Genomic DNA, 10,357 nt, shown 5'->3' on the forward strand with positions numbered 1-10,357 from the left:
ATATTAAGTATGTTTTATTTATATATTTAGAAATGAAGGTTTACAATATTTAGAAGAACGTGTTGAAAAAAACAAACAAAAGGGGAATAAAAATGTCTGATTTAGAGGAAACTTGATGTTTAAGGAGAAATCGAAGTTTTTATGTCACAAAGTGACGAAAGGGTGAAGAAACAAGTTTTTCTGTCTCCTGTGAAGATTTAGTTTTACTTCAAATGTTTCTAAAGCTTCAGCTGATAGAAGCAGAAAACAGGAAGGAGTTGAAGCTGACTGAAACCTGCAGGAGTTGGATGAGTGTCGAGACGTCAGAGAGCTCCAACAGGCTGGTGGACTTAAAGGGCTTCATGTCCTCTAGAACTGGATGAGAGATCCTCTAAGACCTGGTGAGCCCTCTGAGCTGAAGGTCCACATTCAGTCCTCAGCTGATGAAGCCTCTTCTCTGCAGCTCATCCTTCAGCTTCATTTCCAATTTTTCTAAGTTGTCATTTTCATGCAAAACTATAAATCTTACAAGACAAATGTTCACAGAGAACTATATTTCTTGTATTGAGTGGTAGCTCAGAGGAATAAGAAAGTGGTTGAGGATCTGGATATCAGAGGTTCAAGTCCTACTTTTAGCTGATTCTGTTCACTTTTTAAATCAAAAACAAGTATGATGGTGATGTACCTGGGATTGAACATGCAACCCTGAGATTACAGCAGTAACCAGTCTTCTTACCAGCTGTGCCACTAACTCATCTATTTGTATTTTCTGCTTTTTAAAACTTATGTATTTTTGGACAATTAGGTGTCAGGATGTCTCAGTAGTTTAAGGACTGTAAGTCTGTGTGTAAAACCCTTTATCTGAGACACTTCAGAGGCTCAGGAGACCCTGAAGCATCAGAGCTGAGAAGACTGAGATCTGAGGCTTCTTTACTCTGTGCTGAACCTCAGGAGACCAGAACCTCCTCAGAACCCAACACCTGGACTCTGAGCTGCTCTTCAGGAAGATTTAGATTTTACAGATCAGCTCTGAAGGTCCTTCGCTCCAAACTTTGACTTTCTTCTCTAGACTCAGTCCTGCAGCTTTTATTTCCACCAAGCTCAGGTAAAGTTAGGACAATTTGATCTTTTGTTTCTTTGTTTGTTGAACGTTTCAGACTCACTTTATTGTGTCCATCAAGGAAGTTCTGTTTTAGTGTTTGTCTGTTTGCTTGTGAACATGATTTATGGATTTATGGTGAGTGGGGATGGATAAAGAACTCATATGAGCAGGGTCCTCATAAATGCTCTCCTTAAAAAGGCCCTGAGCTTTATTCAAACCTTTGTGGACACGATTTCTCAAAAAGTTATGAAATGTTCAGGACATGTCAAATTTTTGTGGTGATCTGGGAACATCTGCCAGAGCTGCAAAAACATAAACTGGAACTTAAAACAGAGAACAGAGGAGGTTCCAGAGGTTGCTTTTTAGTGATGAGGTCATATGGGGACAATCAATCAGCAGCCAGCAGAACATTCTTCCACCAATCACAGAGCAGCAGCTGCACACTCTCATAACCCAACATAACCCAGGTCCCTAGTGGAGGTGTACTCTCTCCAAGTGCTTCTACTGTATGTTTTCTGTTATTGACTTGTTTAGTAATGTAAGTTTAATGGTTTCATTCATTCATTCATAGACAGCCTTGCATCTGGAGATACATCACCTTTGCTGTGACTGGTTTAAACTGGCTGAAGGACAATGAAACTGTCATAAAGCAGCAGCAGCAGATGGTATTTAGTGTTAGGAGCTTCTGTTCGGTTTTCACTGTTAGTCCTCTTTAACTTTTGAGCATTTCAGAATAGGTTTCGCTCAGGAATAAACAGTTGTTAAACAACAAACATTGTGTGTATTTGTATTATATTTAGACGTGTTGTGCAAATCTGTATTGTAATTTTGTACTGAATCTGTGTCAAACCTGCCTGAAAATTAAACAAGAAGTTTGTACCTGGACCACATCTGGGCCAAATGCAGTGGTTTTTATGTCAGTTATGAGCTGTTGGGGGTGGGGTGGGGAGTCCTCAGGTCTTTAAAAAAATTTAACAGGTCTGTGCCAAATGCTCTCCTGTATTTGGCCCAGAGTCAGCGCAGATGCCTTTTGTGGTCAGGGAGTAGTTATTTTCATCAACTGAAATGATGAGAAACTTTAAAACTAATTGATTAAAAAAATAGTCTGAAACATGAGCAGAACAAACAACTCAGCTTGTTAGTTTATGGTGGCAAAAATGTTTCTATTATTTTAAACAAACTAGTCAAGCTAAATTTAAAGATTTAATGAGAAAAATAAAAGGTCAAAAAGTCTTCCAAATCAAAATTTCATGTGTCTGGTTGAGTAGTTCAGGATGCATAGGAAACTTGATCATGTCTGGGAGATGTTAGAAATCTGATCGATTTCATGAGTAAAAATAATAATAACAATAATACAATCTCTAAAGTTCAAAGTGTAGTGAGAACACATCAGAATGTGGAGTAAACTGAATGGTTTTAGCAGGAAAGAGTTCAGACCTGAAGATACCAGTGGTTGGAGAACCTGGTTCAAGTCCTGCCTCCAGAAGCACCTGGAGTCTTACCAACCATCTGTACCATCCTGGACTTCAGTCCTCATCATCCAGACTCTAGAATCACAAACTGACTCAAGCAGAAATGACCACGGCTGTGCCAAAACGTCTGGGTGTGCAGGAAGAGACTATTCTGTCTACTTTTAAGATTAGACTGAAGACTTTCCTTTTTGATAAATCATATAGTTAGACTTGGGTTTCCTGAGTTATTCTTCATTTCTGCTGCTGTAGACTTGGACTGCTGGAGCACAAACTGAGCACATTTCCTCACTCTGCTGTTGTCTTTAATCTCTCTGCTCTATGTCTTTATCGTAATTATTTCTATCAACAGCACGTTTTTTTTCTTTTTGTCTCTCTTTCAGAAGTAGGTGCACCTGGACCAGTTCTTCTGTGTCTCTTTCCTGTCCCTCAACCAGCCGGTCGAGGCAGATGGCCGCCTGTCCTGAGCCTGGTTCTGCTGGAGGTTTCTTCCTGATTAGCAGGGAGTTTTTCCTCTCCATCGTTTGCTCAGGATGGGAGACTAATGAAGTAATTCAACACTGTCTGCTGGTTTCTTCTTTAGATTGTTCTTTTTATGTACAGTGCCCTGAGACAACGTATGTTATGACTTGGCACTATGTAAATAAATTGAATTGAATTATTCTTCAAACTTTAAACACTGAAATCCAATTTCATCCAAATTTTTTCATCAACTCATAGAAAACAATGAGAACATGTGAAAAGGAACATTTGCTCTGAGGACTGTACTTATGTGTGTGTGTATGTGTATATAAAAATACACACACACACTAGGCATCTCTCTGATCTAATAGCTAATCAAATTCTGAGCAGAAACATCTGAAACTTTCCCCCTGAACCCAAGAAAACTTCTGAAAAGAACCTTCAAACATGTAACTAATATTTTTAGAAAGGAGAAGCTCTTTGTGGAGTTTGGAGCAAAGTGATCATGTTCTCCTCCACATGTTCTGCTGAACATTCAGCAGACAAACTCTGATCAAACCTTCGACTCAAATGATGTCCGGATCTGGGAGCTTTCAGAGAACTCTTCTTTCGAACACTCAGAAAGTTTCCAGAAAGCAGCAGAGCCAAAGCATCGCTCTTAAGTCTGAACTTCCTGGTCTTCATCAGTTGGACACATTCAATCATTTAATGAGATTCTAGAGTCCAAATCAATGAATTAATCAAAGTGCAGTTACCCAAATGTGTGCTGCAGGTGTTCCCATTCATCCTAACAAGTGCAGCTGAAAGGCCAGACTGTCTAACAGGAAGTGGATGAGTCCAGACAACATTTAATGGGAGGGAGGGGGCGGAGCCTCTTCAGTTAGGTGAGTTCAAACCAGGAATCTGAGTTTGATCCAACACAATCTGGTGGTTCAGAATCTGGTTTATGTATATATTTTTACCATTTGTACACTTTTGTCTTCACAAGTTTACAGCTTGTCTCTCTGTCTACTCAGAAGAATACATTTAATGAGACTAAGAAGTAAAATACTGTCACATTTGGACTCAGCATTTCTGTTCTCGGTCGTCCACTGCAAGTTGCAAATGTCTTTATTCTATCTGAGACGTAAAAAGGACATTGTTTTTATATGTGGGCGACATTAGGTCAGTCTGACTGACACTGTTATAATGAAATGTTTTATTTGGACTTTAAAGAAATGCTGAGAAATAATCAGCTCAAACCAAGACACTTCAAAATGCTTATCCTCCTGCAGTTTATTTCACAAACAAATCATTTTGGCATCACAAATACACTCTCACCTCGGATTATATAGAGCTCAGCATTTACTTAAATGTAAATTTCCCTCTTTAAATTCATCAGAAACCACCGTGATACTTTTTCCGTTCACAAGCACACTGATTAAACATTTGTATACTGATGCAGCTCTTCCCAGTGAACTACATTAAAACATTTCATTTAATAATTTTCAGTCTGTCTTTTTATATAATAGTCTTCTCTCTGCTCCTCGTCAACCCGTCATCAACCTGCAAAGCACGCTGGGACAAACCGTTTAAAGCACCAGTGGGTAGTCTGTCGCCCATCTTCACCAAGCAGACCTGAGAACGTTGCAGGCTTTAGGAGATCAGAGGAGTCTGTCACGGTCCGACTAATCCTGAAGAACAGGCCACTTGAAAGCATTAGAACACATCTATAAATATTGCTATGGACATTATATTACAGTGCAGTGCATCATTGGCTCGTTCCCTTACAAAAAGGGCGGGGAGAGGGGGGTTCAGTGTGTAAAGATTGCCACCAGGGCTTGCTGTCTGAAGTCCTACGTATTCCTTCTAAAGTGGTATCAGAGCCAGACGGGGGCTCCGTTTGTGTCGTGGGAAATGATTTAGAGGCGGCTTCGAATCCTTTCACTCTGCCGCTGTTTGCTAAAGTAACAGTCTGTGGGAGAGACACGGCCCCCCAGGACGGTTCCTCCTCGGTGGCGTTCGCCGAGTGACCGTGAAGGGCGGGAGGAAGGCAGCAGGACGCAGGGGTGGGCCTCGGGTTTCAGGCTTCGCTGCAGCACTCGTAGATGTTGTCCTCCATGAGTGCGACGACCTGATCGAACTTGTGGTGCAGCTGAGTGCGACGTGCGGTGGGGTTCGCCTCCAGAGCGTTCACCACCTGACCGAGGAGCACAAAACAGGAAGCAGAAGATGACTTTCAGCGGCTGCCGGGCGTTTTATTGACATAGATGGAGAGTGTGTGTGTGTGTGTGTGTGTGTGTGTGTGTGTGTGTGTGTGTGTGTGTGTGTGTGTGTGTGTGTGTGTGTGTGTGTGTGTGTGTGTGNGCCACCTGCCTGGACAGAGAACGCTGAACGAAACAGAAAGTGGGGGGAAAGAAGTGGAGTGCTTCAGCCTCTTCTGCATGCGTCAGCACCACAAAAGAATTTCCTTTTTTCTTTTTTTTCTTTTTTGCTCTTCACATATTTACAAAACCCACATCTGCTCTGTTTTTCATGCCCAATAGTTGTCACCGTGTCAGTGGGATTTATGGGCTCTCAGCAGCAATGTGCTACCAGGCAGAGCAGAACTGAGCCGGGGCGAGAGAATAGGCAATCAGGGGCCATTCACACAGCTCTGTGAATCACAGTCTAAGCCCCTGGCCCACGTCAGTACAGTATCATGACACGGGGAAGCAGCTAAACGGCATTACTGTGAGGGTGCTCCATTAGGGCAAACCTCATTGGAAAATAGGCATAACCCCGAGGAAGCATGAAGGAGGACAGCAGGAGGTTGCGGAGTTCAAAGCGAAAAAAAAATTTTAAAAGGAGGAAATATGAAACAACAATTTAACAGTGTCATTGAGCAGGAGAAGTTGGCTCAGGAGAAGGTACCGTTTGCTCAAACTGAAAGGTATCTGTGGGCTGGAAAGAGATAAATGAACACAGAAGAGTCTGTGGGACTTGGATGATAGCCCAAATCTGACTGTTTTCCTTTTAAGAGCCTTTAACAAGAGAAAAACAGACATCCTGAGCATGCATTTAACTCTGATCTGCCACACTGATACGTCACGGTCGGCTAGCCATCTGTGAAATGTTACACAGAAAGTTGGATTGACTAAAAAAACTGAATAAAAAATAAAACAGAGGACTAGTCTGAACATTTAAGCATATCTAATCCACATCTGAGATCACAAACAGAGCAGAGCAGTGTTACAAATCTCTCACCTGGTTCCTGTATCTCTTGGCATATTTGTAGATTTCTGTCAAGGCCAGGTTGGTGTTGAACTCGTTTCTGTACTTCTACGAAAGGAGACATCAAACGGTTTAGATTAGGTCAAGTTCCAGAAGAAGATGTAACAAACCGGTTGATTAAACAAACAGAAACCTTCTGACTTACTCTTGACTCCTCGGCCAAGTGAGCGTTCATCTCCTGCTCACTGAGAGGGGCCATTTCTTGGATCTGCTTGTAGTAGCACTGGACTCTTTTCTTGTACTCAGGGATTTCCTTGGCATACAGCAGCTTGTTAGTTGGAGAGTCCTGGGGGAAAAAAAAGACACATCTTTGTCATGTAGAAGTTTAGTTGCACCTGCAGGATGTGGCACTTTCAAACTGAGTAAGAAGTGCCTCTGTGCATAATTAAAGCAAGGAAAATCTCCTCGCAGTATTTTGAGGTAGTTGTACAGGAGTTTTCTGCTAATTTAAACTTTTCCTTAGCTGCAGTGATTGCTCACAAACAAGAGGAACAAACTGCCAGAGTTGGTAAGATATACAGCCACTATTTGCAACAACAACAAAACCCATCTGTGTTTAGTTGTTTTACAGAAAACACAAGAACATACTGTAACTTGTGTTTCCTGCACAATTAATTGGGTGATATGTGCAGATTGTTTATACTGCATTAAAAATAAATAAATAAAAATCCCATACTCATCAAATCCTTGATGAGCCTGTCTGGTAGATAAAAAAATGAATTTGTGGCAACGACAGAATGTTGAGCAGCCATAACTCTTTGTTAAAGATACAGACATTGGTGGAGTCAGATTATATATGTTTGTTTTTAACTGTTCAAAAGTACCTCATTCTTATTTTTAGTGTTATTATTATATTTATTTATTTATTTATTTATTATATGTTTAATCCAAAGAGTATTACGGAAGCGTAGCGCTGTCACATGACATAAAATTATTTTTAAACTGGATCTCATCATAACGAGAAAACTATCTCGTAAAAATGAGAAAATATATCATTATAACGACAAAAATATCTTGTTATAATAAGAAAACTATCTCGTAAAAATGAGAAAAATATCTTGTAAAAGCAAGAACACTATCTTGTAAAAATGAGAAAACTATCTTGTTATATCAAGATAATCATCTCCTGCGTTATGGTTTCTTCTGGTTTGTCACTTTCACTGAAGTTTATTGCCTGGATGGTGTGATGGAGAAAAAGACTGAACCACTATATAAACAAAAACAAACAGAACACGTGCCCAGACGTTGCAGCTATTAGCACTTCTTTGGCAATATGCACTCTCTAATCTGAATTCAGACGCTATTTCAAAAACATTATTCAGTAACTTCGTCATTTTTTTAGTCTAGAAATGTGTTCCTCTTGCAGATTTCTTCTTCGTAAAAAGGCATATAGTGGCTCAGTCATGTTCTCCATCACGCTATCCAGGCAATAAACTTCTATGAAAGTGACAAACCAGAAAAAACCATAACACGTTATAACGAGACAGTTTTCTCATTTTTACAAGATGTTTTCTCATTATAATGAGATATTTTTGTCGTTATAACGACATATTTTCTCGCTTTTACGAGATAGTTTTTTTGTTATAACAAGATCCAGTTTAAAAAATAATTTTATATCATGTGACACACTGCAAAAACTGTCCATCTTACCAAGTTTTAAAACCTTATATCCAGCCAAAAAGTCTTTTTGAACTTGTTTTGAGACTGATTTACTAAACAAGAACTGATTTTTTAAAGAATAATAATCTTGTTTTCAGAATGTGTAAGATTATTTGTCTTGTTAGCCTGAAAATTTGACTCAAATTAAGTCAAAAATTTCTGCCAATGGAGTAAGAAAGTTTTACTTGGTAAGATTCTTGAAATAAGAAAAAACTGAGTCAAATCAAGTATTTCAAGAATCTTACCAAGTAAAATTTTCTTACTCAATTGGCAGACATTTTTTGACTTAATTTGAGTCAAATTTTCAGACTAACAAGACAAATAATCTTACACATTCTGAAAACAAGATTATTTTTCTTTCACAATCAGTTCTTGTTTAGTAAATCAGTCTCAAAACAAGATCAAAAAGACTTTTTGGATGGATATGCTATTTTAAAACTTGGTTAGATGGACATTTTTTTGCAGAGTACGCTTCCATAGAGTGTAACGCCATGGTTCAATTTAAACCAGGGGTGTCAAACACAGGTCCTTGAGGGCCGCCATCCTTCATGTTTTCCTCGTTTCTCTGTTCCTACACACAATAATAATTTTTTGGCCGCACTTTAATATCTCACAGCCTCACTTTTTTTTTTACCCAATAGACAAGCTCTGTATCTTTTGGTTATTCCCAAGTTAGTTATTTGTAAATTATCAGCTAAAAATAACTTGTTGAGTAACAAACTAAAATACATTTAATATTTTTCACACAATTACATGGATGTCATTCAGAAGGGTTGCCACATTTTGTGGTATCTGGGCCGAGTGTTAGCCAACCTGTTTAAAAGAACAACTCTGCACTGGTATATGTGTTTTTTCTTTAAGTCTTTAAGTCAACATGGACCCAAACCATGCTGATAAAATGCTTCCCACCACATATCAGCCATAAAACCCTCTAGAATACGGGTCAGGGCTTGGGGTTTTTCCTTTATTTGTCACCAAAAGATGTTATCTACCAACCATATGATCAGCCTCTAAAGCTTGATGCCCTCTAAAGATTAAACTGCAACCTGTTAAATAAAAGATTGTAAAGTAGATTCACCTTGACCAGATGGAACATTAAAACACAGTTTTTTATGTTTAAACAGCAGAAATGAGACTTTAGGTAATGTATTTTTTCCACCTTTAAAGGTCTATACTCTTCTAACTTTATAATTTATGAGTAAAGTATTTTATTTCCTGCTGTTTTTTCCATCTCTTCAGTTTGTGTCTGCTGTGAAAATCTACCCTTACATTTAGCGTGACCGTACTTGACCACTGATCCTTCACTCTGCATTCCTCAAACCCATCATTTCTGGTTGTCGTGCTTTAAATAATATTCCAGACCAGTTTTCTTTACTTCACAACCAACTTCTATGCAATCAGTTCCAAGATGCTCAGAGAGACGAGACGGATGATTTCCGCCGACCTCCTGCAGACCTCGCTAGGCTAACTAGAGAGATCAGGTTTGTATAGTTTGAATAAGATCATTTTACAATAAGTCCAAAGATGGAAACTACAAATCATCTTGTTCTCCATTATAATTTTGGAAAAATGCATGCAGGTAAAGTGATTTTGAATGCTTTAGATAAATATATATATCAGCACAACCCCATTTCTAGGTTAAAATTTGCAACAAGTCAAACTATTCCTCATCTTTTTCTTCTTCATGCTCAAATAAAATATAAAATGAGTACTTCTGGTGTTTTAGTCCTTAAGAAATCCTGCTCACTTAAACTGCATGGTTACTGTCGATGACTCAATCTAAAGTGAAACAATGGAAGCCGAGACCAGTTTCCTCTGCACTCAAAAACAACAGGAGTCACGAACAGCCAGCGCCGGGGAGCGCTCCAGTCTAAACAAATCTCCCCACACTGCTGCTTATCCAAGCAGGGAGAAAAGGAGCGAGGCTAAAAGGTTGTGGGCATATTCCAGTTTTAGTGGCGACTACTGTTGTGAGCTTTGTGGTGTGTGTGTGTTTGGGTGGTGGTGGGGTGGGGGGGAAGAAAAGTAGGACAGGGAGTGCGTAAAAGCGACTGGCAGGCACAGCTTTCAGCGGTGGTGAAGGTGCTTACAGAGCACCTTAATATTCCTGCATGTCACCAGTTATTTGTGTCACCTATTGTGCGAATTAAATGTGCCGCTGAACCGAGCAGCTGCAACCAAAGTTGCTCCCTCTGATTGGGAATCCTCTTCTTTTCTGTCCACAAGGTCACTTCCTGCTGCTCACCCATCTGTCTGGTAAGCCCCCCACCCCCTGTGGTCCTCAACACTCTGCATCTTGCCAGATAAGACGGTTTCTTTGGAATGCTGCGCTCCCTGCTCGCCGTTCACTCCTGCAGAGCTGCTGCTAATCCACAACCTGTGACCACTGCACCGAAAACGCTTGGAACAAAGAGGTGTGACACGCCCCCCCCCC

At 39.9% G+C, this 10,357-nt stretch overlaps 1 protein-coding gene across 1 annotated transcript in view; it reads right to left on the reverse strand.

The window, feature by feature from the left end:
* Positions 1–4,262: 4,262 nt before the first annotated feature.
* plxnd1 (plexin D1) overlaps positions 4,263–10,357 on the reverse strand; it is a gene marked incomplete in the record, with an annotated part of 110,272 nt that continues 104,177 nt past the window's right edge. The window contains 3 exon segments of the mRNA XM_014015927.1: positions 4,263–5,191; positions 6,238–6,312; positions 6,410–6,550. Of these exon segments, the coding sequence (XP_013871381.1) occupies positions 5,075–5,191; positions 6,238–6,312; positions 6,410–6,550 (333 nt within the window).

Source organism: Austrofundulus limnaeus, unplaced genomic scaffold (assembly GCF_001266775.1).
Source record: "Austrofundulus limnaeus strain Quisiro unplaced genomic scaffold, Austrofundulus_limnaeus-1.0 Scaffold3, whole genome shotgun sequence".
Lineage (NCBI taxonomy): Eukaryota > Metazoa > Chordata > Actinopteri > Cyprinodontiformes > Rivulidae > Austrofundulus > Austrofundulus limnaeus.